The 27,531-nt window shown below is 44.9% G+C and overlaps 1 protein-coding gene across 4 annotated transcripts; it reads left to right on the top strand.

Moving 5' to 3' along the window:
- The first annotated feature begins 11,165 nt into the window (after window positions 1–11,165).
- rufy2 (RUN and FYVE domain containing 2) lies at window positions 11,166–26,741 on the top strand. Of its 4 annotated transcripts, none has more exons than XM_029251408.1 (18): window positions 11,167–11,782; window positions 15,041–15,307; window positions 15,747–15,864; window positions 16,783–16,884; window positions 16,983–17,106; window positions 17,353–17,417; window positions 17,556–17,621; window positions 19,701–19,770; window positions 19,862–19,963; window positions 20,226–20,342; window positions 20,470–20,637; window positions 20,721–20,818; window positions 22,228–22,347; window positions 22,665–22,794; window positions 23,534–23,628; window positions 24,102–24,150; window positions 24,294–24,374; window positions 26,404–26,741. In XM_029251408.1, exons 1-18 carry the CDS (start codon window positions 11,509–11,511, stop codon window positions 26,545–26,547), a joined length of 2,190 nt encoding a protein of 729 aa, XP_029107241.1. In that variant the 5' UTR covers window positions 11,167–11,508; the 3' UTR covers window positions 26,548–26,741. The 4 variants fall into 4 exon arrangements, with proteins under 4 accessions (XP_029107243.1, XP_029107241.1, XP_029107244.1 ...); XM_029251409.1 differs by having other exon boundaries at window positions 11,169–11,782; window positions 15,041–15,214; window positions 26,404–26,740; XM_029251410.1 differs by lacking the exons at window positions 22,228–22,347; window positions 22,665–22,794; window positions 23,534–23,628; ... (1 more) ...; window positions 24,294–24,374; window positions 26,404–26,741 and adding an exon at window positions 21,402–21,880 and having other exon boundaries at window positions 11,166–11,782.
- Window positions 26,742–27,531: the final 790 nt, after the last annotated feature.

Here is a 27,531-nt window from a genome sequence, read left to right as displayed (position 1 = left end):
TGGTTTCCCTCCAAAACCACGTCTTCTCGATTGTGTTTGTCTCCAAGGCTTTTTAAGATCCTTCGCTATACCTCGGGCTTAGTCCGTCGTCGACTGATGGGACTGGCCCTTCTCAGGGTTCTCTCTCATGCTAATGGATGCTAACAATGTCGAGATTTTTTGTCTCGTGTGCAACGTATGAGGCCTTGTGTAAATATTTTGGCGCGCAATTATGTCCGCGGCACTCTTCCGAGGGTACGGTTTGAGGAAAATGCTCACCGATCAGTCATTGTCAAAACAGAAGTGGTCCTGTTTGTCAAAGCTGTCCAATTGTTTTTCCGAACTGCTCCTCTGAGCTTTCCGCCAAGCCCTGGATGACGGCTTTGAGAAGTTCGCAGCCGACGCCGTATTTCCATGGAGCACTGAATATTCCGACGATAAATGCGTCACGGTGAAACCGTGGTACAAGTAGCGCAACGGTTCTTATTGTAATTGGTCCTGAATGGACATAATCCAAGGCTACCGGGACAGCAGGTCCCCCCGCAAATGGCTTTGGCTGCTTTTAACCTGTGAGCGGAACGACGTGTCTTTTTTCAAGGATCTCTTTCCACGTGAGGCTGTTGATGAAAGGCGAGTTTGTCTTTCGCAGGCCCGCGGATGCCAAATGCGCAAACGATTCGCTGCTCCGCTCTTCAGACATTCAAGAGCGTCGAACGGGCGTAATGCCGACGTTCGCATTTAATCTCTTGCCGGAGCTCAGATGGAGCCACTGCTGCTGACCATTCTAGATAGGCTCACTGAACATCCAGAAATATGTCTGCGGTGCGGCGCTTCCCTGTGCGTGATCCATCAGTCGGTATCGTCCCCGCGCTTCCACCTGTACGTTTCTTAAATTGCATGCCCGAGAATAATTTCAAACCACATCAACATCACACCCAGCACGTGCCCAGCTTCCTGGTGTTCAGGCCTCTGTCTTTATGTAGTTTGCTATATGTGGTAGGTCATTTCCCAGCGCTAAAGGACTATTAACAGGTGGGTTATATATTTTCACATTGTTTTTCACGAACCAGTTCGTTGAGTAAGAACATAAACCGTCTCTGCAAGGTCATCTCTGCAATAAGGTCCGTTGTAATCAGACGTGTTCCGCCCCGTACCGATCCTGGGAATGGTTTCTTTTTGAAGATGGATGCAGACTTTGAACCCACTGCCATGGAAAAATAATTCCTACCAATTCAATCACAGAGATGCTGGAGCAATCAGGCCAACAGCGCCATTCGCCCTAATGCCCACTGAGAAAGGTGTCTGTGTAATTTATACCGACAACCTCGTCTTATGTTCGTCTCGAGTCAAGAAAACATTAGGCAAATGCTCTTCGCGCAATGGAGATAAATATGACTTGGATCTTAATATGCCGATGGATCAACAGAGATAACTGGAGACGACTCGTGTGGCAGGAATGATGAGTTTATTCTGCACCTGCAAACCATTTCATAGAATATTATCTAAAGAGAAGGGTTGTCCAACAAAGTGTTTGTTTCGGGCCGCATGGTGGCACAGCGAGCAGCGCTGCTGTGAGAGGTTGTGGGTTCGATTTCCGCTCAGCCTGTGTGGAGTTTACATGTTCTTTCTGTGTGGGTTTCCTCTGGGCGCTCTGGTTTCCTTCCAAAGACATGCTGTTCCTTATATTTGCAGTCTGGCTGTTGCTGGTTTAAATCCCACTCCTGTTATAGTACTCTTGATGAAGATCCTTACCCTGAATTGATACATTTGTTTTCATAAACTGTCTGTCCTAATGCAGGGTTTCGGTGATCCGGAGCCTATCCCAGCAGCACAAGGCGTGAGACAAGGTACTCTCTGGGTGGGACCCCAGTTCATCACAGGGAAATCTCATACACACACACACACACACACACACAGAGAGCCCAGTGAGATTCCACGGCCAAAACCATAACGCAGGAGCTGTGACAGCACCTTCGGTATCCGCTACACCACTATGCTGCCCTATCCTGCTTTGAAAATGAATAAGTAGCTATAAAAACTATTTATTGATGCAAATTAAAAATGCCAAACCTCATAGGTCATTGTTGTAGTAGTAATAATAATAATAATAATGTTGTTTGGAAAAAGGATACAAACCAGCTAATAATAATAATAATAATAATAATAATAATAGTTTGAACATTAGTTCTCACACAATTTGAAATACTGTGGCTGTCAAATATGCTAATTATACGTCCACCCAAGAACATCTTTCGTTGACCTTTAGATATTTAAATATCTAAAGGTCAACGAAAGCGTGTCCAGAAATTAAACGATGGTGACGTTAGCGCGTTCTGATAAACACCGGGCTTCGGACGTCTGCTTTCTCGCCCGAGCAACGTCTTTGAATAGAAGCCCTGACATGTGAAATTTGCATCCTTCAGTCACCCTTCCGCTGGCTAGTCGTGAGACCTGGAATTGTCACAGGCAACAATACGTGACTTCTAATCTAAGTGTAATGATTAAGTGCTTTGCTCCCGCCGGGGAATGAAAATAGCGGCTCATGATGCGGGCTGATTTCTTGTGCCAAAGATCAGGGCCGTTTTTCACGCTTCGGTCCGATCCCTGCCTGCCTCTGCGATGAGAGGCAATCAACTGCTGCCCCCAGGGTCAACGTGTGGAGAACTCTCTAGACTCAGTCAAATACGGTCTTTTTTAAGACCGCAGCCAAGCATGAATCCCCGGTTTGGGTTGACCCAGGAGATGCGCATGCACCGTGGGTCGATTGTTTGTGCATCATCGCGGGAGCAGTTTAACTGCACCACCAAACTCAAAACGATCTCTTTTTTTTAGCAAATTAGCCACTAAAGCTCTTTGGAGACTATAATACGTCAAACAGGAGCAGGCCTTGTTGTTCGGTGTGCAAGCTATGGTAAGCGAACACTCCATTTTCGGTTAGAATATAGTAGTTCAACATCCAGGGATCATGTCGGGGTGGTACATGGACAGCACCGATGCTAGAGAGCCTGTGCTTTCTGCATCTAATTGTGGGTTCGATCGCACCTCAGTCCATGTGGGACTATATATTCACCTCCATGTGCGTTTCCTCCCACAGCACAGAGCGAATTTAGACAAATTACATTTATTTATTTAGCTGACACTCTTCTCCAAAGCAGTTTACAGTGTTAAGCTACTTACAGTGATTTACCCATCTATGGAGCAAGGTAATTCTTACTGGAGCAATTCAGGGTAAGTACCTTGCTCAAGGGTCCTATAGTACCAGGTGGGATTTAAGCTTCATATTATCCACAATTACATCGTCTTCAAGACGATCATCTTGGTACTTCTGGGTGATGAACAGAGAAAATCTGTTAAATTTCTTACCAGCTAATGAATAGTCATCAGTATTTAAATAAAGTTTTGCGCGGTCTAATATTAAAAGACTGTTTCTTGCATTTCACTGTGTTGAAAACCACATTTTTGACCCTTTGCTTTTCAAAACACTCTCGCCAAATGCTTATGACGTGTCCAAAGCAGTCGTCGTTACGCAGTTTTGATTGTCCACAGGAGAATAAGGGCCACTAAAATTTCACCAGACCTTCTATACAGAAACATGCTGGAAAATGAGAATTCAACCGTGGTTTAAATCAAAATTTGAATAAAGATTTATTTTTTCAACAATGTTCTGCTTGCCTAATGACTTAACAATGCACAATCATTTCTGCTATCATACAAAAACAAAAGTCTCGCAACTGCTATTTAATATGACGCTATTTGAGGAAAGAGACCCAGAATGCCTAAGTCTAAAATCATCATTTGTTAGTTATCAGTCCGAGACAACGATAACTTCATACGTAGCTTGAGGAGAGTTGTCACAGATCAAGACTGATTCCTCTTATCTACATAATGAACGCTTATTAAAGAAACAAATCTCAAAAGTTCAATGCACGACATAATGTACATTTCATGAATTTGGACCCGGACCACAAAAATATTGACCGTTGTACGGGCGCCCCGAAGGTCCGATGTTTGATTTATTTCTGGGGGATTGATTCAATTCAAATCCATTTTGTAGAAGAACGTGAAGCACCTGTCTCACTTCCAGGTGAGTAAAGAAGATGGTATCATTTCCTTTGTGGAAAATGATTCTGTTGCACCTCCGCTACACAGATTGGTGGATTTTTTTTTTTTTTTTAAATTTATTGAAAATTTATTTTGGCAAAAAATGAGTGCAGATTGCGTTCGCGGAAGAGAAAATGATCAATTAAAAGTTATGTGGAATGAAAAATACAGTAGTAGAGAAAAGCATGAGTCCAATAGGTAACCTGGGCAACATCTGTAAGGAATGGACTGGAAAGAAGAATGAACGCAAAATAAAGGAAGATTTGGTGCCTCATGTCCTGATCAGATTCTGACCATTTTCACCACTCCTCACTGGAAAAAAGTTTACAAAATGCATATTCAAAGTTTTAGCTGGTGCCACATATATGACAATTGAATGTATCTTCACATCTTCTGCAACCACTTCTTCTAAGTGGGGTTGCAGGGAGCTAGAGCCTAACCCGGCAACACAGGGTGTAAGGGACACACCCAGGACGGGACGCCAGTCCATCACAAGGCACCCCAAGCAGGACTTGAACCCCAGCCCCACCAGAGAGCAGGACCCAGCCAAACCCACTGTGCCACTGTACCCCCCTACAACTGAATGTACTACATTGTTATATGAAAAGCTTCAGAGGTCCAAAAAAAGTGAAACCCTTTATTTTTTCTCTTTTGTAAGCACCTGCAACGCACTTGAAAAGCTATTTAACCACTTGGCTCCACTACATCACTTTTACTGTGGAGTAAAATCTACAAAACAGAATTTGATATGCAAAGTAAGTATGTAAAACATTTCAGGGTTCACGAAAACAGTATCGTAATTTACCTTATTTTTTTTTTTTAGCCTGACGGTTTAAAAATGATTGTGAACACTGTTCAATATCGCCACTGGAGTTGGTGTAGGGGGGTAGCCGTAAAAACTGAAGATGTTCAAATTACCATAGTGTCCATCATTAGGTGTCTGATGCACTTTCCATATATAAGACATCTATATGCAGTACAGTAAATAAGATAGCCTTGAACAAAGTAATAAATAAAGTAAACAAGAACAAATCCTATAAAATAAGCATTTCATGAATGTGAGATAAATGGAAAAAAAAGATGAACATTTAAGTTTATAGGAAATCCATAATAAAATATTAAAAATACGAAAGGAAAAATGATACAAAAACCCTAAAGATCTTTGACATATTAAGGTCCTGCTATTTACCAAAAATTAGGAAAGCTGTAAAAAAAAATTACAGTTTCTGGATGTCAGCACCAGTGAAACATTCTGTAGCAATGCTTGTATAGATTTATTTTTAATTTATTATTTGCAGAGGTGAAGCTCGGGTTACTGTGTTTATTAGCCATCACCCCCCCCCCTTCTCTGTTAGGCATTGGAGACGTGAACATATTGCTGTTTTTTAGGAAGCATATTTATTGAGCAGTGAATTACCAGACAGTCCTGCCTACAGAGGTAATAACTGGTTAAATTTGCATTTTTATTTTGCTGATGCTTTTCCTCCAAAGCCACTTAGAATGTTAAGTTACTTATATTTATTTGCTCCTTTATGCAGCCGGGTAATTTTTACCGGAGCAATTTAGGATAAGTACATTGCTCAAGGGTACTGCGGCTGGAGGTGGGATTCAAACCTGCAACCTTTGGGTTCAAAATTCGGCAACTGTAACCGGTACACTTCCAGCTGTGGAATGTTGCTGATGGTCAGAGAACTTTGTCACATTATGAAGCTGTGGGTTTTGTGCCTTAGACACACACACACACACACACACACACACACACACACTGCAGGCCCAGCACATCACCGTCGCCCTTGACAACAAATTTAACACCAATTTGCATTTCTTGAAGTTACGTGTCGGATACACGCAAGCGGCTCGGCATCACAGCCAGCAGAAACTGGAAGCCCGGTGGACCGCAATGGATGGCCACTGGATCGAGAACTTCTTGCTTTTGTCTGCAGGCCGGGCTGCGAAAATGTGAGAGAAAAACACACGCTCGCCGAGCGGCGAGTTTTCGGGCTCCGCGATGAGCTGCAGACATCCTCAAATTGCGCCGCCCAGGGTCTGTCTCCAGATTAATGGAAGGGGTTCTTATTAAAACGAGGCCCTAATAGAATCACTTTCCACCTCTCCTTGGCAGCCTTCTCCACCAGGAGCCCCCACACCAGCGCGTCGCCTTATTTGCATAAATTATTTAGAGCGCATTATTATACAACAGAGAGCGAGATTAGCCGCCACCCCTCACTTCGTTGGCTTTCTGTCGTCAAAATTTCACGTGCAATATTTCTGCCTCCAGCGGTTTCATTCTAAAAGGGGGAACATTTGGAAGCAGTCAAGTGAGCCTTGCCTGGGAGTGGCCTTTGGTTGCACAACTAAAAACACCCCGGTGAAAAAGGAATTTACCTTATTATCATTATTATTTACATTGTTATTTGTTACAGCTTCCAAAGGATCTTGTGACACAGTGAATTGACTTCCTTAGTGACTTAAATGTTTGGACTAAAATGGGAGGGTTTGTTCATATCAGACACCTTAACCCCTGTCTAGGCCTCGAACCCCTTTACATTTATATCTATTTGACACTTTTTTCCAAGGCAACTTACAGTGTTTGTTACTTACAACTATTTACCCATTTATACATTTTTTTTTTTAGAGAGGTGCCTCTTTATGAGATAGCTAGAAGGTTGTGGTTAGAGCTACTGCCTTTGGATCTAAAGGTTGTGGGTTCAATCCCCACCTCTGGCTGTAGTACCCTTGAGCAAGGTAGTTACCCTAGAATTGCTCCAGTAAAAATTACCCAGCTTTATAAATGGGTAAGTAATTCCAAGTTGCATTGGAGAAAAGTGTCAGTTAACTAAATGAATGTAATACAGTTGGGTGATTTTTTACTGGCATGATTTCACATAGATACCTTGCTTGAGGGTACTACAGCCAGAGGCAGAAATCAAACCAGCAACCTTTAGGTCCAACGGTAACAGTGCTCACCACTACGCTACCCACTGCCCCTAAGATCAGCATAAAAAGTCTGAGACTTTTAAGAACCTGATGAAAGATAAAGAAAGCTCCTAAAAAAAATTCCATAATTCCATGCAGTCAGTTTATTACACAGAAAACTGATTTCCTTCCATTTGCATTATGTGACAGGTACCAATAGAATAGCAATATTTGCATTTTAGCTTTTATTTAGTCAGACAGCGTTATTTCCAAAGCAAGCCTCTGCTTCATGGACCCCCTGTAACTCATCCACAGAGCCACTATGGCATCCCAGATTTGCGTGGATTTAACAGGCTTCACCATCGACCACAAAATACCATTTTCTTGTATGAGGTTCGAGTCCACGTGGGTGAAGTTTGTTTCGCTCCTTGACATGAAAACTTGGCAAGATGGCCCATTTTCCAGGCCGTGGACTCGGTGTTCCGACCCCTTCCGCTTATCGAAAAGTGTCGTTCTTCATTTCGGCAGATCGCGGAGGACTTTCACCGCAGCAGACGCCTGCAGTCAGACCCCGCCGGCCTGTTCCTGCCCTGAGTGAGTGATTTGCCAGAGCGGCACCACGGCTGCGTTTAGTCTTAGTAAAGAAAAAAAATACAAAACAAGCAGAGCCATCTTCTGGGAGCAGTAGAGATCCTGCCGCTCTAGTGTGTTTCTACATGTCGGTCCAGCGTGCACAGCATGATATTTGAATATTCTTAAAACAACCTCATAGTACAACCTTTTGAAATTGTTCACACTGACAAGGGTACAAAAAATAAAGTTAAATGATTGACTGCTGTGAAATTCAGCTGCTTTGATACAATGTGAACATGGTTGTATGAGGGTATAAAACAGAGGCTGTGTTTCACAGCCCAAAAACAGCTGGTAATGTTGAGGTTAGAACTACTGTCATTGGATCTGAAGGTCATGGGTTTGAATCCCATCTCAAGCTGTAGTACTGTTGAGCAAAGTACTTATCCTTAATTCCTCTCGTAAAATTACCCAACTGTAGAAACTGGTATGTAATTTCAAATTACTTAATGTCGCATGGGGAAAAAATGTAGAACGGATGACCCTGATTGTGGTTCCACATGGGGTTCGGAACCCACTTCGATATTTTCACCGAGTATGATAATCTCAAGCACAGTAAATCTCTACAAGGGGAAAAAAGTACAGTACAGCACAGCACCAAAAATATGGAAATGAAAAATATGGCAAAATAAGTCACATATGTAGCTGTCCAGAAAAACCGGGGCCCAGTTGCTGTCGGTACGAAATGCAATAGTTATTTTTTTAAAGCAAGTTTGTGCTACCATCTAGTGGAACCAAGCAGGTTAGTGTTGCTTTTGACGGCCTTTACATTTTATTCAGTTTGTGTTTCACTGTAAATATGCAACATTTATATTCGTACATACAACAGCTTAATTTCTGTATTTTGTACATGTTTATCTGCATAGGAGCCCAGTAGAAAATAACTCGATCCCCACATCACTATAATAAAAGTGACAAAGGTTCATTAAATCACACAATTATGTTTAAGCTCTAACAAAGAGCCAAATAAAGAAGTTTGCCTAATTAATATTATACTTTTCATTGAAATTATTCATCTGGAAAGGCTGGATGTGAGGAATGTTGTCAGAGATGTGGATTATAAGTACTTGACTCCATAACATGATTATTTATTATTCATTCAAATCTCAGCTGAGATTACATCATAACCCATTCTATGAATGACAAGAGCTCAACCGGCGTGCTCCCCGCTCTCATCCCTTTCGCTTCCCGCGTCTCCCTCATCCTCTCACAGCCGTGCGCCAAGGAAATGGGCGGCTGCGGCGTCATTGCCGTGTGACCGTGTCATCACTTCCTGGAACTCACACACACCCCACCGCCCTGGTGCATTCCCTGCTCAGAGGCCAGGGACTGGCTGACCCACACCGGCTGGCCCCTCCCCCCATCCCGCGACAGGATCCCCCCCCCCCGCGCTCTCTGTCGAGAGCAGGCCGTTCCACGGAGCGACATCACCGCTCAGCTGTGTGCATCTGCAGTGGGATCGAGCTCCGGCTGCACACACAGGCCTCACGCTGCGGAGGTGCCGGGGGGCTCCTGTGGGCTCCTGGCCGGCTAAGCTGGGACTGAACTGGACTGGACTGGACCGGACCGGGCCGGACCGAGCCAGACCCAAGCCGAGCCAAACTTGGCCCAGCGCCACATCCAGGCAAAGGTAGGTGAGCAGGAGTATAGAGAAGCGGCAGTGTGTTTATCTAGACAAAGTGGGTTTTTAGCACGGGTCTGGCCCAGGCCAAATGCAGAAGCTTCGGGAAGGGTTTGAAATGCACGTTCGGACCGGGATGGATAAATACCCTGTTTCCCTATTCCGTGGAGGATTACTTAACGGACAGGGCTGGGGCAACGGGAAATCAGAGTCATATGACACCCTGTCAAATAGACGGATCAGCACAAACACACAATGAGGGCCTGGTCAGTTCACACGGATCATACACACTTGGAAAGGCCCTTCCACAAATATCAAATCTGCATGCAGAAGAATGTTAAGCCTATTTTCTTAGAGGTGCTCAGACAGGGCCTTCCTTTAATTCCGATTGAAATAATTTGCATCTGACTACATGAAAGCTTCTCTCTGCCCGGCGGCTCGGGCTCGACCCTGATGGGCAGCTGAGGTTAGCAGAAGCGACCGAGCCCACCCAGGCAGGACAGGCGCACGGTTACAGTTACGCATTCCCGCAGTTCTCCTCTGCAGCGCTCAGCCGGGGCACAAAATAGGGTAAAAGTCTCACGTGTGATTTTCTTTTCACTCGACAACTTAGCTGTATGGAACAAAAATGCCATAATTTCCACAAACATTATTTGTTTGTTCATTCATTTAATTTTGCTGACCTTTTTCTCCAAAGCTGGGTTAGATTTAAATGTTAAGCTACTTAACATGGTTATTACAGCTGGGTACTTTTATGCTTGCGATAACTGTAACTGAGTAATTTTACTGGACCTATTCAGGGTAAGTACCATGGCCAGGGGTACTACAGGAGGAGCAGGGATTTGAACCCAGGTTCTTTGCTTGCAAAGTGACAGCTGTAACCACTACGCCACCTGCTGCCTGCAAAGAAAGCAACAGCATCATGATGTTGGTAATCAATCAGATGTCAGCTAAATCAGTCCAGATGAGTTGTGTGGATGTGACTGCGATCATCTGCGGCATCGCAGGACATCTTCTGTTATATCTTCTGCTCAGCTGTGAATCAGGACAGGGGTGCGGTGGGGTGGCGAAGGCAAAGGGTTTTTCTATGCGCCCCTGTCCTGCTTGGTGCCGCTGCATGCGGTTGCCAGTCCGCGCAATTGCTCACGTTGACCGTGACCGTGACCTTGTGCCCAGGCAGATCCGAGCAGCGGACATGTACTCTCCCCAGAGCCTCCACCGCTGGGGGATCACACACACGGAGAGCATGGAGCAGCTGGCCTACAGCCAAGGTAAAGCGCCGCAGCCTTAGTTTTACCCCTTGAACTTTGGATTTTATCTGCGGTCCTCTGTGCTCTTCACACCAGCGTACTGGAAGCGACCCACAGCAAATAGGATGCCACTGTAAATCATATTAACTATTACAGCACAGGCTTGGAAATATATGTGATATATATATACATATATTTGCTTAAGCTCTGAATTTCTGTGAATTTGTTAAATGAGACAAACTTGGGCCGCATGTTGCTGTGAGTAATTCTCTAAAGGGAATTCAAAAATAGCCTTTTTTAAAGCCAGTTACCCAATATGATCATTTCAAAGCACATTTATGAATATTGTAATTTTCTCATCTAACTTCCATGCAGCTGACAGCAACATGTGTGGCTTAGTTTCAATCATGGCTTCATATTTTACATAAATATAACATTATTATGGCTCAAATAGACCGTGTAAAGCGTCAGAACATGTTTTTATCGTCTATTCTATTTTATCTCTTATTTTATTTTGTTATAGTTGCTCGAGGCGGCACAGTGACAGTGATTTATCATGTTTTTATTGCGGGGAAAAAACTGTGTGAACCCGACGAAATCGCGCTCTGCCACCTCGCGCCGCTCAGTGCGTCCGCGCTGCGCGAGGGGGCGCCAGCGTGCGTCCCACGTACAAACGGCGGCATTACGTAGTGCCTTTTTGTGTCTCGTGAGCAACAGAACACCACCCCTTGCAGGACGCGCGCGGAGACTCTGGCCAGCGCTCCGTCGGCGTAAACGTTATCTCTGTTCGGTTGTAAAGCGCGGGTCTCGTTTCTAATCACAGCGCGGGACGCAGCATGTAGCGGCGCGGGCGCGCGGCTGGACGTGCAGAGATTCGAGCCCGCGCGGCGGTGTCGCCGGGGAGCCGCTCGCTCGCTCATCGGCGGCGTGAATGCTTCGTCTCATGGTCGCGCGGTGGTCGCTCCTGTCAGCACGCGCATCTGCCCCAGCCTCGTGAGAGCGAGCCGCGCCATGGCGACGCCGGCGGCCGAGCACGACCTCGCCCTAGGTGACGCGGAGGGCAGCAAGGACAAGGAGGAGGTGTTCGGCGTGCTGCGGCTACAGGAGGAGCGCGCGGCCGAGCGGGCTGCGGCTGCCGCGAAGGCGCCCGACGGCCGCTGGCAGGCGCCCATCTTCGCGTTGGCCAGGAAGGCGTCCGAGACCCTGTCGGGCAGCATCCACGTCCTTCCCAAGGCGGCGGAGCAGAAGCACGGCGCGTTCTCGGACGAGGAGTGGGGCGCGCACGGTGAGCGGGGGGCGCGGCGGCTTTCGCCTCAGGGGCTGCTGGGTGGTGCGTATGAGCCTGGGCCGCAGGCAGGTCAGGTAGGACGTACGTAGCAGATGCGTGACGCGTTACTTTACTGAGGTAAAAAAAGCATAAAGCGTGTAGTGACGTTACAGTGAGCGTGTCCGCGGGGTGATGCGCATGGACACTGGACGAAGGGACACTGATGTCCAGCAGCAGCTTCTCCGTACAACTGACCGACACCGGTCCTTGATGCTGCACAGTGACTCTCTCAGAGAGTCTCTGGGATACATTTTACATCAGCCCCCCCAGACCACGCCCCGGCGTAATCTCCAGGTAGCGCGCGGAGCACCCCGCGTGCTACTAGCGCGTGTGTAAACCGCGTGGACGTGCGTAAGCTGGCCCCGGGCCTCGCTGCGTGGTCACGCCGCGGTTCCAGGTTCGGCGGTGACCGGCCCGCCGTATGCGACGCGTTTACTTTGGCTCTTGCAGAAAGCGCACCGGTGTGAGAAGCTGTCTTCTGATTGGTGGCCTCCGGATGACGTAATGGTCTTTCTCTTTATGTAATGTGTACTTTCACATCCATCTCAGCCCTGGTTGAATTGTCTGCAGCCCACGCGGAATTTTATCACGAATCTGTGTAATATGAAATATGCCTGTGACATGTCTTGCCTGGGGGAGCCAAAATTGTTAGCAGTTCTCAGTGAGGCTATGCGGAAATATCGGATGGACCCATTATGGCTCTAGGCTAGGGTTGCGGGTTTGAATCCCGACTCAGTTCTCCACGCAAACTCATTTGCATCCTCCCTGTGGGTGTATCTTGCCTCACACCCTGTGTCTCCTGGATAGGTTCTAGACCATCCCAACCCTGCTCTGGACAAGGGGTAACTGATGGATGGATGGATGGATGGACGGACATAATGGCTTTCTTCAACATAAGGCTGCAATTAAAATAATTTGTCACACAGTGGCGCAGCGGGTAATAATTGCCCCACGGCTCCTGTGCCGCTCGCTCAGGTTAAGATTCAAATCCACATCAGGGTGTGTGGAGTTTGCATGTTTTGTCCATGTTCGCAACCAAAAAGACATGTGCTGCAGGCAGCAATGGTAAACCACTTCTATACCCTTTCCTCAAAGACAACCATGGAAGTGGTCACCGTAGTTTCTTTTATTATTTAAAAGTAATGTATTGTTAATTAGCTGACACTTTTGTCAAAAGAAACTCTAACATTAGGTTTGTGTAACAAGCTGCCTAATTTATTCACCCATATATGGGGCAGGGTATTCTCATGGTATCAGTTCAGGGTAAGTGCCTTGCTCAAGGGTGCTACAGAAGTGATGCTTGAATACAGGACCTTCAATTGCAAGGCGACGGCTCTAACCGCTGCGCCACCTGCTGCCCCGTTCGTATTAGCGACGGTATTGGGGACCGGTCCTGGTTCACCAAGCCTGAGTGATTTACTTTGAATTCTTGACCCTTTGTGATGCTGCGTTTGAATCACGACACGTGCCTCGGATAGAGAATCGCAACCCAGCTGTGCCATAACCCCGGTTAAACCACGACTTCTGTTTCTCTTCTGATGACTTTCAGCAGCCGTAAGGGACTTTTTACGTTTGATTTCAAACCAAAATTCTAGAAGCGGTGGGTTTGCTGTTGTGATCCCCTATTATCAGGTAGTAGGAGTCAAGGTCACAATGTCACATCGCCTGCTCGCTTTGGCAGTGTGATTTTATTTACATGCATGTAAAGTGAAACGACTGCCACAGCGAGTCCAAAATCCCAGCCCTCCCAAGCATCCATACGAGGAGCTAGAAACCCCAGGGTGCGAAAAGAAAAGCAGCAGCCCAAGGACACTGTTACTGATTAATAAGAGAGAAGCTCACATTGTTTCATAACTGGTGACTGCTAGTTCGTGTTACATTATTTTTTTCCCCTCTGCCTGAAAGTGTTTCGTATCCACCGGTCCATATACAGAATTTTTACACAGTGGGTTGTACATTATTTTTTAGTTTGTTGGAATATACACGTTCAGACTACATACTGTATGTGTTACAGGCTGCTTCTCTGATAGCCTTTATTTTGGCAAAACGCAGTAATCTGACTTCATCTTAAACCTGGGACAAGGGTCAGATGATAAAGGGATAAAGAGCTCTTTATCTGTGTGAGAGCACGCCAGTTCGCTCGGAGTTTTTATTCGGTGTGGCTCTGATTCGTGAACTGATACACGCGCGCTGTACGCTAAGCGAACGCAAGTTCGTGTGACGCGTAGCCGCGTAGACCTCGATCATCTGTATACTGCGCGTTGCTCCATCCAGAAAGATTTTCCTCATGAATATGTATGAGAGCAGGAACCTGCAACATATGTGTGAAAACTGAAACAATGGAAAAAAAATGTTCCTCACCCAAGGTGAAAGGGCATTTAGAAACAAATCTTTTACCTTTAGCCGCAAGTTCCTCGTGCACACTCCTCAGCAAAAATAGGTGTACGTGTGCCTCTCGGAGAAATGGCGCCGTTCAGATGTACACGATAAAGACACAGCTGCTGGGAAGTTTGTTATGTAACTAGCCCCACCACGAGGGATGCTTCTCGAGATGTAGCCTTGGCAACTAGGAACAGCAGCGTAACTATTGCAAAACACTAAGGCTCATATACATGTTAGTATTCAACCACAAACTCTTTTGAATATTGGCCTTTTTTTCCTAAATGAATTTCATTTGTCATTTTTTCTTTTACCAGGTAGAATACTCTCATTGTCAGGTACAATAAAAAACTAAATTATATGAAGGTTAACATACGTGACATTTAGAGGGAGTTCCATGGTCATCTTGGTGGATACATTAAGTGTAAATTAAGGAAACGGTGTCAGTTAAGTGGTCTGGCTGTTCGGACTCTGGTGATTTAGCTCTGTAATAGTGTACACAGCTCTGGGCTGTCCTGTGATGCATTTGTGCCAAACCCGTTAGTTTCTAACAAAAAGAAATAATCAAATCTACACGTTAGGCTAATGACAAGTTCCATAGTTACTTGAAAGGTCAGTTTCCATTGTATGGTGTTTACTATTTTTGTCAGAAAAGCAGCATAAGGGTCTGTTAAAGTGGGCAGCTGCATGGTTGTTTGAGCTTTGAACCTGCAGCCCTCCAGGTAAATCATTAAATGTCATTAAAGGTTATTAGTGGCTTTACCACCTGCTGCACAGTGCAGCATGCTACTTGTGTGTGGCATCTAAGCCCCAATTTCTGTCCTTCCGCATGGCTAGCTCTCCGGGACCCCATGGCTATGGAGCGCGCCAACCTGCTCAACATGGCCAAGCTGAGCATCAAGGGGCTCATCGAGTCGGCACTGAGCTTTGGCCGCACCCTTGACTCTGACTACCCACCCCTGCAGCAGTTCTTCGTTGTCATGGAGCACTGCCTCAAACATGGTCTGAAAGGTACCACCCCGCACATTACCCTGCCGCCACCTCTGTTCCCGGGGACACAAACCATAACTGGAAGGCGACATTTATCCCAAGCCTGTGCATTTGGTAGGGTTCCACCTTAAGGTTTAAAGTACTCTGTCAAAGAGAAAACATGTTGCTAAAAATCAATTTTGAATTAATTATAAAACACAGAAAAGAACTAACTGCATAAGTATTCACGACCACGCCCCCCCATAGTCACACAGCAAAATTTTCATGTTGAGATTGAAGAGTATATTGCTGATCAGTGTTTTTTTTTTTTTAAATTCACTGTGATTGTGTTGTATGTTCAATACAAAAAAATTGAAAAAGTCTGGGGGGTGAATAATTTATATAATTACCGTACTTGTCATTCTCGTTAAATATTACGCAATGGCAAAAGTAATGTTCCACTCGGGTTTCTGCCCGAGTATTATCTTTGTTCTTATAAAAATGAATCACTGGGTTAAACAGGAGCAGAGTACTGTTTCAGCTGAAGGTCACCTATTTGCTCATGTGTCCCCAGTGAAGAAGTCTTTTCTGGGATACAACAAGTCACTGTGGGGCCCCCTGGAGATGGTGGAGAAGCTGTGTCCTGAGGCCGGGGAGATCGTCGCGAGCGTCAGGGACTTGCCAGGACTCAAGTGCGTAGAGTACACAGCCGTCACCGCCTGTGGTTGAGGTCACAGTGAAGGACGTGGGAATGTGTCCTGCAGGAGGCTGATACCAAAGGAAGGGTGTTGTGCCACATTTCCTAACTGCTCCAAGAAGTGAAATATTGAACCAGAGTTTGAATTAGAAATGGGAAGTACTCTGCCGATGAGGTGCTTTCACTTCACATTTCCAACCGTCTACTATTTTTAAAAGGTTAAACCATCTGAAATGGCTGGTTCAGTTTCAAGTGACAGAACTGGATTTCACAAACAGTGGCAAGATGTGGCAGTCTAAACATCTGCTCTTTTTTTTGAATTGCTGGGTGATGTTAGTGTTGTTATATTTATTTGCATATCATACGTTTGTATGCAAAAAACAGAGTTGCCGAGGATGAAGCTTCATGTGGTAGAGCATTGCGCTGGACCACTCCCGCTGGAATCGGAATCATTAAGTGTTTGATTCAGCTCCTTAACCGTTTCAACACCAACTCATAATATAGTTCAGAGGTTTCCTAACTGCGTGCACTCATAATTCCTCCTGATTTTGATATTACAATAGTAGACTGACTTCTCATCTTTTAGACATAATTGTGATTGGAAGACTGTTTGAAACCTTCTTTGTAACTTCAAAGTCACTTTTGCCCTCAAAGTACTAATCAGTAAAAGTTTAATAATACAGACATCGCTCGATTTATTTATCATGACCAGTTGTAGCAATTGTGGTAACTGGGTTAACCGCTCGGATTTTTTGGGGCTGTTGTCTATTTTGGCAGTCTGCGATGTCTATCTTATCCTTAATTTGGTCCTTCTGACTGTGGTAGAGCATAAGAGTATTTTGTCATATGAAGGATAGTTTCCTTCCCTGCTTGCTGTTCAGCTCACCTGGGAGGTGTTCCTCTGTCCCTCCAGGACCCCTCTGGGTCGGGCTCGTGCGTGGTTGCGTCTTGCTCTGATGCAGAAGAAACTGGCTGACTACCTCCGCTGCCTCATCACCCGGAAGGACCTGCTTAGGTAGAACATCTCAGCTGTACCCCAGTGCTGTTCACCTGTACGCAGGAATCACGCAGGATGGTTTACAGGTCAGATGTGATCAGATGTGGGTCTTCCAGCGACTTCTACGAGAGCGGTGCCGTCATGCTGGAGGAGGAAGGTGCCGTCATCGTCGGGCTGCTGGTGGGGCTCAACGTCATCGATGCCAACCTGTGCGTGAAGGGTGAGGACCTGGACACACAAGTAAGAGTCCCCCTGCTCTGCAGGATGCAGATCTTCTCAGAATGATGACCAAAATAAAATAGTCTCAGCACAGCTCATAAAAATTACCTGTATGACCTGTCATTAGCCACTGAAGGTAATTAACGTTGATTTCAGAAAAAGCGATGATGATAAAGAGCTTTCAAATCTGTTTTGTAGCCTGTGATTAATTTTTTCTATTTTAAATTTGAATGCGTTGCTCTAAATTTGCTCTATACTGTTATCCAGGTTGGAGTCATTGATTTCTCCATGTATCTGAAGAATGACATTGATGACTACAGGAGTGAAGAAAGGTAAATGCTTGTACGTTTACACAGGTAATACCCACTTCTGGTGAAGATAATTAACCCCCAGCACCACCACCTTGGCATTGGGATATTTGAGTTCACATTCTCTGTGTTTTTCACTGTGTATTTTCTACTCCTTTGTAGAAATGGCCAAATTGCTGCTATTCTGGACCAGAAGAATTATGTAGAAGAGCTGAACAGGCAGCTCAAGTGAGTTATCAGGTTTGATCTGATCAGGTTTGCGTCTGACTTTATTCTGAGCTGTGCAGGCAAATGAAAACGAAAGGAGTTTTAAAAGATGTCATTTGGAAAGTCGTAACGTTGCTTTGATGAACAACTATAGTATCTACAGGATGTAGCCGCTGCGATTGTTGTCGCAGGTTTGCCTGAGATACAGCTGATGTCATAGCAGTGGTGAGAAATCATAACCTGCGATTGGATGGGTTTTTTTTTTTTTTAAATGAACGCCCCAGTTGATGGGTGCGAACGTGAAACAGCCGCGTGCAGGATTCCTCGAATCTAAGCCATATAGAAGCTGCCCGTAGCGTCGCTCCAGATACAGCGATTAAAGTCGCGCCTCTCTTGTTCTGACAAAGACAGTTGCACTTTCAAAGGGCGTTCGCTGTCTGGCTCATATCAGGCCAAGTTCCAGCAAGTCTAGCAGGAACTGTCACTGTCAAAGTGTTATTTGCATGGGAAAGTTTGTTTCTGCTTAAAGCGGTAATTTTTTTTTTTTTTTTTTTTTTTTAAAAATCGTATGATTTTTACAGAGGGGTGGCACAGTGGGCAGACCTGGTGCCTCAGATTTGTGACGTTGCGTTTGTACATTGGCTTGAATCCAGTTCAGTGTGCGTGCGCAGTTTGCATCTTCTCCCTGTGTTTCTGTGGGTTTCTTCCACGTGCTCTGGTTTCCTACCACAGTCCAAAGATGTGTTTCACAGGAACTGGTGACTCTAAATATTGCCCATTTTGTGTGTGTGTGTGTATGAGATTGCACTGTGATAGGTTGATTTCCTGCCCATGGTGTACCCTGCTTCACATCCTGTTTTTTCAGGATCAATGCCAGGATAGACTCTGGACCACCACAACTGTAAAGTGGACAAGCAGTTATAATGAATGGATGGGTTTGAAGAGAAAGGGAGTCACAGGGTTTTTTTTAGGTTCATGTGATATTGACCTTGTAACTTGTGAGAGCCCAGTGTTTGAATGACTTACATGTTTCTCTTGGTACGTTTGCGTTATTTTGCTTAGCAGACGCTTTTCTCCAAAGTGACTCCCAATGAACTCTATGTAGCGTTATCAGCCCACACACCTTATTCACCAAGGCAATTTACACTGCTAGATACACTACTCACACTGGGTCACTCATCCATACATCAGTGGAACACACTCTCTCTCTGTCACTCACACACTGTGGGTGAACGTTTACATTTATTCATTTAGCAGACGCTTTTGTCCAAAGCGACGTACATCTCGGCAAAAGTACAATTTATGCATTACGTTGAGAGAACGAGACATAGCTGCAGACATGAAAGTCTCAAGTAAACCTAGTTTGTTACCTGCCACTTGTTGCACCGAAGTTCATCGTTCAAGTAGGTGCATAAAACACAGGATAGACAAATCCTGATACCATCCTACCAATTTTTTTTTTTTTTTTTTTTTTTTTAAACATAAGATATACTAACAAGCAAATACAATGCCAGAGTAGTGGCTGAATAAAGGCTATATCTGGGGATACTCATGAAGTTACAGTGCATGAACATTTACACCGTACATGAGCTGGAGAGTTCTTGGGCAAAGTGGATCTGAAAAAGGTGAGTTTTCAGACCTTTCTTGAATGTGGACAGAGTTTCAGCAGTTCTGAGTGAGAGTGGAAGGTTGTTCCACCACATCGGAGCCAGAACCGAGAACCTCCAAGCTTTACCTTTTGTGCGTGGGACCACCAAGCGAGCAAAAGTAGAGGAGTGCGGGAGTCTGGCTGAGGTGTAGCAGTTGATCAAGTCCTGTAAATAGCTGGGAGCAGTTCTATTGATGCATTTGTAAACAATAATCAGGGTCCTGAACCTGAACAGCATGTCTTTGGACTGTGGGAGGAAACCCACGCAGACACGGGGAGAACATGCAAACTCCGCACGGACTGAGCGGGGATCGAACCCACGTCCTCTCGCACCACCCAGGCACTGTGAGACAGCAGCACTACTCTCTGTGACACCTGGTACCTTAGAGTAGGGCTATTTCATATTTTCATATTGATTAATAGCAGTAATAATTGTGCATGCTTTTCCCCAGTTCTACAGTTCACAGCCTGCAAGGTCGGGTTGACTCCCTGGAGAAATCTAACACTAAACTCATTGAGGAGGTAACTCGTTAAGGGCACGTCGACATTCCGCGATTCTTTTCTTTGCTTTCCGATGCTGAGGTCGTTAATGGCCCTTTCCGTAATGCTGCAGCTGGCCATCGCAAAGAACAACATCATCAAACTGCAGGAGGAGAACCATCAGCTGAGAAACGAGAACGCCATCATTCTGATGAAAGCCCAGCAACACCTCGAGGTGAGTGATCCCACCAGGCTACCGCTGGCAGGAAGCGCAGCCCGCCCACGCGTTGACTTCCTCCTGCCGTTCTACCGCCGGTGTTTGCGGTTACTCCAATGACGTCATTGTGGAAGTAGGTCGGTGGATTAAGCAGCGCAGATGGGCACCGGTGCACGACTCCGCTCGTGGGCCTGCTCTCCCTTTTGTCTGGATCAAAGGCTAGGCACCATGTGTGTTTTGGCAGTAAGTCACGTGACACTTGCGGTTGGATTTCGGACAGATGAGCCAGGCGGACGTGGGCGTGGAGCTCGACACCTACAAACAGTCGAGGCAAGGTCTGGATGAGATGTACAACGAGGCCCGGAGGCAGTTGCGGGAAGAGTGTCAACTCCGACAGGTCAGGGGTCATTTGCACCCACCCACCAGTTCTTCACGGCTGCCTGCGACTTTTGGGCAGGCAGCATCGGGTCGGTGTGCAGCGTGGATGTTCTCGGCGTGAGTTGAGCAGCGCTGCTGTGTCGCAGGACGTGGAGAATGAGCTGGTGGTGCAGGTCAGCATGAAGCAGGAGATGGAGCTGGCCATGAAGTTGCTGGAGAAGGACATCCACGAGAAGCAGGACACGCTGATCGGTCTGCGGCACCAGCTGGATGAGGTCAAGGCCATCAATGTGGAGATGTACCAGAAAATGCAGGTAGCGCCTCGACACGCACCCTCACCTGCTGGTCCCCGGAGCAGAGTCGCGCCACGTAACCGCCTCCTCCGCCTTCTCGACAGCGTTCGGATGATAGCATGAAGCAGAAGAACGACATCATCGCTCGGCTGGAGGAGAAGACCAATCAGATAACTGCAACCATGAAACAGCTGGAGCAAAGGTAAAGGTTTTGATGGCTCACATTGCACTTAAATGAAATATTAGCGTAAGGTTTTTACTTATTTCTCTCGCCCTTAGATGTTTTACAAATGTCTACTTGCAGCGTATTACAGACGCTACTGTGGTTCTCTATATCGGTGTATCCAGTTATATAGCTTGTGTATTATTACTGTGCAGGTGTGCATGGCCTCTCCCGTGTTGGGAAGTTGTAGTATGGCTATTTCGAACCCCCCTCTGACTGGTCGGATGGCTGTGTGGTGTGGTACTTCCATGGCCTTGTCATGTGTCTGTCAACATGGACCACCTCCTCCGTCTCTTCTGTTGGTTTACCGCCATCTCGTTTGTGATACTTTACGAATGTGTTGCCTAACGATCTCTTTGAACGGCTTTTTAAGTAACATGGAATTTCACTGATATTGACATCCTCTTTCCCTTTTTTGTTCTCCCCTCTTTTCTTTTTGTCATTTTTTTTTAATTTTAATTTCCATGCTTTTTTTTTTTTAAAACCTCATTTATACGCCTTCGTTCCTCCCTGCCCACGGATGCGTTAACCGGGTTTCGTGACTTGCGTTTTCCGTACGCAGCGACAAAGACTTGCTGAGCCAGACTCGAACCCTTGCCATGTCCTTCGTGAAATGCGCCAGCACAGACACCGAACACCAATACAAGCTTGTCAAAGACATTTCTTTTTGAGATTTGAGGGGGGGAAGAAAAAGCCCTTTATTTCTCTATTAATGTTTCTTAGGGGGATAAAAATGTGGAACATCCACTAACGTAATATTGTCTGAAATTTAAGGGATTATTCGTTCTTCTGTATATTCTTTTTTTTTTTTTTTTTTTTGCTTTGTTTGTATATTTGAGTTCACTTTTTTGAAGACGAGCTTTTCTAAGAGTACGTTTTCTAGAGCAGCGCTTAGAGGCATCACGAAATGTACGGATACGCAGAACCTGTGAGTTAGGGCACTCGTTAGACAGGGAGTAAAAATTATATCGTGTCATTTGGTGTCTGAAATAATAAAGTTAGATGTTTTGAAGTTTGCCTTGTCTTTTTTTTTCTTTTCTTCTTTTTTTTTTTTTTAAAAATTAACTTGAGTCATTGATGGCAAATGGTCTTTCCTAGCAAAATGACTCCTGGCTTTGACCTGCAAGTGACCCGAGCCCGGCCACGTAACCCCCCACCCCCAAAAAGCCGTAGTCCAACACACCTAATGTTCACCTCCTCAAGTTTGCATTCAGCCTTGTTTACCTTTTCCACAGGAGGGCCCAGCTCTCCTCCTGTCACATTTTCCTTTCCTCATCTTTTACGTTGTGCAACCCTCCGCCCCGCCATTCTCGTCCCACCTCCCCACCCCACCCCCATCCTCTGTGATTGGAGCCTCCGTTTTACCCGGTGGGTTTGAATTACGGCAGATTGCAGGAGGCGGAACGGGACCAGTGGAGCGCCGAGGACGAGGTGCGCAAGTTCAAACAGGACTTTGCCAACAAGGCGGACAGCCTGCAAAGGCAGATCAGCCAAAGAGAGAAGCAGCTGTGAGTGTCTGGTGGTACCACTGGGGTCAGCAAACCCAGTCCTACCACCTGCTTTGCATCTCAGACATGTTCGTTTAGCTTGGCAGCCACCTTCTGCTGAACCACGTACAGCTACTGTTGAATAAGCTTCCTAAATCTAATTGTGGTGTTGTGACCAACATTAGGAAATACTTAATAAATTTACTGCACTAGAGTTAATCAATGCTTTAATGTGTATTTATATTTCTAATAACTTATTTATATATGGCTGTAGCATAGGCCGGTTCCTGCTGGGTCTTGCTTTGCGAAGAAGGAAAGCTCTCCGTTTCCTGGTGCAGGGTTCAGTTGGAGACGGACCTGAAGATTGAGAAGGAGTGGAGACAGACCCTGCAAAATGACCTGGAGCGAGAGCGCGAGACCATCACCCAGCTCAGCACCGAGGCCCAGCAAATAAACGGGCTCAAAAAGGTAGAGGGTCCGTCAACGTCGGCGACGCGTCCTAGGAACGTGCATATCGGTACATTTCATCCCTACCTTACAAACCACATTTGAGACCAAAAGTTGGTTCATTTCACAAGAAGTTTGCAAGTCAAATGGGACACAGAGAGAATGAGAGCCCTGTCATCAATTCTTTATGTTGCTGCTGTAAACGGGGGTTATTGGACCAAGTGACTGTACTTTGACAATGAGATGTTTGCATCTATAACTTTTCGTAAGCTGATGAAATGCACTTACATTTCCAGCTTTGGAGAAAAGCATCTGCTCAATGAATAAACGTAAATAACCACCAGGACCGTTGTGCAGGGTAGGAAGCAACAGCTCGGGTGTTCTTCCCCCCCCCCCCCCAACAGAAACCGAGCAGCACCACTCGGCAGATCAGAGGCAGTGAGGGGGCAGACAACCCCTCCTCCTTGGCATTCTTTGAGTCTCCTGGCTGGGGTGTTTAGGACATGTCGTAAAACACACAAACGCGTTGTCCGGAACCGCTTGTCCCATACGGGGTCGCGGGGAGCCGGAGCCTGCCCTGGCAACACAGGGCGCAAGGCTGGAGGGGGAGGGGACACACCCAGGACGGGACGCCAGTCCGTCGCAAGGCACCCCAAGCGGGACTCGGAGAGCAGGACCCGGTCCAACCCATGTCGTAAAAAAGAAAGCCCGATAAAGAACTCCCGTTTTTCTTACGTTTTCTCTCTGTTCATCTTCCCAGGAGTTTCATCAGTTGCAGGATGAGAACAGGGCACTGAAGGGGATCTGCGCGGAACAGGAGCAGGCCTTGCAGGAACTTGGCTACAAGCTCAGCGAGTAAGCGTCTCTGTTCTCCATTTCATTGCCAGTAAGGTAGTATCTTTGCGATACTTACTACAGCTAGTGTGGGACATCTGGTAGTGTAGTGGTTAGAGCTACTGCCTTTGGATCCAGCTGTAGAACCCTTGAGCCAGATATTTCCCCTAAATTGTGCCAGTACCAAAAAAAATTACTCAGTTGTACAAATGGGTAAGTAATTGGAAGTAGCTTAACATTGTAAGTCACTTTGGAGAAAGTGTCAGATGAATGTAAATGTAGTTTGCTTCTTTGGATACTGCCTGTTAGCTTCTTCACTGTCCTCTCTATATTTATATCTTCAAAATAAATCCTCGTCTAGGCGTAAGACACGGCTGGTGGTAGATGGTGTGCACTTGGCAATTTATTCAGTAAATCTCTGTCGATTTATATTCTGTCTGAATTTGAAATGTGCATAAACTGGTTTTTTCCAACAAAAATGTTTAATTTCCCAGATCAAAGTTGAAAATTGAAGACATAAAGGAAGCGAATAAAGCTCTTCAGGTGGGTATTAAACAGCGTGCTATTAGAACAGCTTACAGTCTAATGATGATCTAGTAGTAGCTCCTTGCAAATCCGGGTAAGCAGATTTCGGTGGAAAAAGATGGAAATAATACTGAAAGACATACTATGTTTTTGCATTGCAGGGGGGGCAGGTTTGGCTCAAAGACAGGGATGCCACCCACTGTAAGCTGTGCGAAAAGGAGTTCTCCATCTCTAGGAGAAAGGTCAGGATTACTGACGGAAAAAGACTGACGACATAATATCATTGACATTTTTAAATAGTAACACAAACCTGTTATAAATGTAATTGTGTGCGTTTATACTGTATAATTTAGCATGATTCTGTGGGCGGTATCTGTGGTAATACCTCTGATATAATGTGCACCCATCATCTTGAGTCTTACTATAAGGCCAAAATTAATAAAATGTTGAGGTCATGTAGGGAATTTTTCTTTTTATTTTTCTCCGCATTCTGGTGGTGTTGATAGATAACTACAGTCTCTGGTATAACAAGAAAAAGTAATACTGAAGGTAAAAGTGCCACAAATATTAAATAATACCAAGTACCGTATGAAAGAGACCGGTTCTAATAACTCCACTTGAAACAGTTTTCATGGCATTAATTAAGATGTAAATAAAAACTACTAAGCAGGTGTTCCTTTGGTCTGTGCCGCCACCAGAATAATTTATTAATAAGCTGGGTGCTTGTTGGATTTCAGCAAAATCTTTGGCAAGGGCAGCTGTGTGATGGGATGGAATGGGCTGGACATTTCAAGCAGCCAGTCTTAACAATGCTATTAACAGTGCTTTCCTACTAAACATTCTTGTATATAAATTAATTAGCTTTAGTTTTGATTGTTTAATACATTTTAGCCCCTAATGACAGTGTATTTTATCAGCATTATAGAGCAGTTAGTCTGAGCGATAATAAGAGAATCAAAAGCAGTATTGACGACGACGACGAAACTTAGTAGAAACAAAAAGTATACATGCGTCACTTAACAACGGGGATACGTTCTGAGAAATGTCGTCGGGCAATTTCGTCGTCGTGCGAACATCATACAGCGTACTTACAGCATACAAACCTAGATGGTATAGCCTCGATGCAAGAAATGCGGTAAACACGAGGTTTGACGCTGCTGCCGGCGTAACACAGCATACTGTTTTACAGTAAACGTTTTATTATAAGAGTACAGTAAAATAACGATAAAAAGTACAGTATAGTAAATACATAAACCAGTAACATACGTGTTTATCATTATCAAGTATTATCTACTGTACATAGTTGTATGTGCTATAGTTGTACGACTGGCAGCGCAGTAGGTTTGTTTACAGCAGCACCACCACGAGCACGTAACGCGTTGTGCTACGGCGTCGTTAGTCGATTAATTTTCATTCCATTATTAACTTATGGGACCATAGTCGTATATGTGGTCGGCCGTTAAGCGGCACATGACTGTATATTAGCACAGTACCATTTAGGATCTTTTCAAAACCATATATAACTCACTTTAACACGAGAAATACTTGTGTATTTAAAACCGTATTTTCATTCTTTTTGAAGAAATGATTAAAATGAACTTGCCTCTTTCCACCGTTGTTGTTGTTTGCGATGCACATCAGTCTATAAAATGTGTGCTCCTCGGCACGAGCGTTCGATTGACGTGTAATTCGCAAAAGATTGTCGGCAAATATTCAGTTTTATTATGCAATTTATATGCAAAATGGTAAAAACTCCCATCCACTACCAAAAATATCAAGGTACGTACTTTGCTCACTAAAACTGCCCTGCTGCGTAAGTAGATAAATAATTGTAAGAAGCTTAGCATAAAAGCATCAGCGAAATGAATAAATGTAAATGTAAAAATCTAAACACCTCTGTATAATGTCCAGGTCTATTTCAGGTCAATCTCCGCTGTAGTGCTTAAAGTACTTGATGATAAATTTACATTAAATCGGTAATTAATTATAAATTAAATTTTTAAGTAGCTTATATAAAACTGTAAGATCTGGACGTGAAATATACTGCAGCCGAAAAATAAAAGATGATAAATGATGCTGAAGCAAATGGGTAGAGGGCAGCTATTAGCTGCGAATTAGACATTACAAAACTGATTAGTCTTTCATTGCACATAAGACTTTTTGGATGTTCTTTGATTTATGTAAATGTATGTTTAAAAACTTCCTGCATAATTAATGCACCTAGGAACTGCTCCGCTGTGGCCCAACTCATGGCCCTCTCTCGTGTCCCAGCATCATTGTAGGAACTGCGGGGAGATCTTCTGCAACGCCTGCTCTGACAATGAGCTGCCTCTGCCCGCCTCGCCCAAACCCGTGAGGGTATGCGACACCTGCCATGCTCTTTTGCTCCAGCGCTGCTCCTCCAGCACCACCTGAGACGAAGCTGAAGCTGGAGCCAGTGCTCACAGCACATGGTTGCTTAAGCCCCTCCCACCTCCCCTCCACCCCAGTTTTAACCCTGTTCCGCAGGGTTAAATTCCAGTTGACCTGTCCAATGTTTACAGCATAGTGAAAATTCACCTTCCAGATGGCAGTTGTGAATTTTTTTTTTTTTTTTTTTTTTTTTTTGTCCAGGTGCATCTAAGAGGTTCTGCGAAAGTTTTATATTTTCAAGCGTCCAGGTTTTCAGAGCTTGTTTTACGTTTGTCTTTGTTGGATAAGATACAGTACAGGTGCAGTGAGCCTCGTGTATACAGGGTGTATAGGGGGAGAACGTCACTCATCTCACTTCACGCATCTCTTTTTCCACTACAGAGGGGAGGCCAAGCAGAGCGTTCGAGAAATTGGCAACTCACACTAAGGCTGCTGAAATTAACTTAAATTTAAACTGAAATTATAAGGAAACACGCTGGTCGTTAATGACGATTCATAGTATGTCCAGGGTATTAGACTCTAAAACACTGCGATAAAACTCGAGGGCACATACTAAATGTTTCACATTTCTTTTGCTTTTGAGATTACTTGTATGGTGACATTCACACGTGCCTCAGAAATACGTTCAGGTGACACCGCTTAAAAAAAAAAAAAAAAAAAAAAAAGAGTATTTTTTCTATGAAGGCAAAACGTTTTGCCTTCAGTTTACTGGAGCAAACAGACCAGAAACTACAAGGATCAGCACAGCAACTTTGTTTTATATTGATGTAATTATTTCTGGATGGCAAATAGTATACCTAACTACTGTGGTAAAAGTAGTTGTTAGAGACTATTATTTAACATAGCACATATTTACAAAAAATCTGACTGAATGGTCATTTCAAGTTATTTTATATATTCGAAAAGTGGAAGGCTTTGAAATGGAGTATTTCATGGGTGTCCTTATTTCATGGCATTTATTTAAATGCACATTATAAATCTTTGTTA

This window comes from Scleropages formosus, chromosome 4 (assembly GCF_900964775.1).
Source record: "Scleropages formosus chromosome 4, fSclFor1.1, whole genome shotgun sequence".
Taxonomy (NCBI): domain Eukaryota; kingdom Metazoa; phylum Chordata; class Actinopteri; order Osteoglossiformes; family Osteoglossidae; genus Scleropages; species Scleropages formosus.
Note: the sequence above shows the minus strand (reverse complement) of the source record. Positions and strands in the feature narration are given on the sequence as shown.

What these genes read in the sequence shown, in the direction of transcription:
- rufy2 (XM_029251408.1), top strand. Translation starts at nt 11,509, where the DNA reads ATGGCGACGCCGGCGGCCGAGCACGACCTCGCCCTAGGTGACGCGGAG. An exon ending in AGGGACTTGCCAGGACTCAA is followed by an intron (nt 15,865 to 16,782) that starts GTGCGTAGAGTA and finishes CTGTCCCTCCAG; the next exon opens with GACCCCTCTGGGTCGGGCTC. An exon ending in AAGCCCAGCAACACCTCGAG is followed by an intron (nt 19,964 to 20,225) that starts GTGAGTGATCCC and finishes GATTTCGGACAG; the next exon opens with ATGAGCCAGGCGGACGTGGG.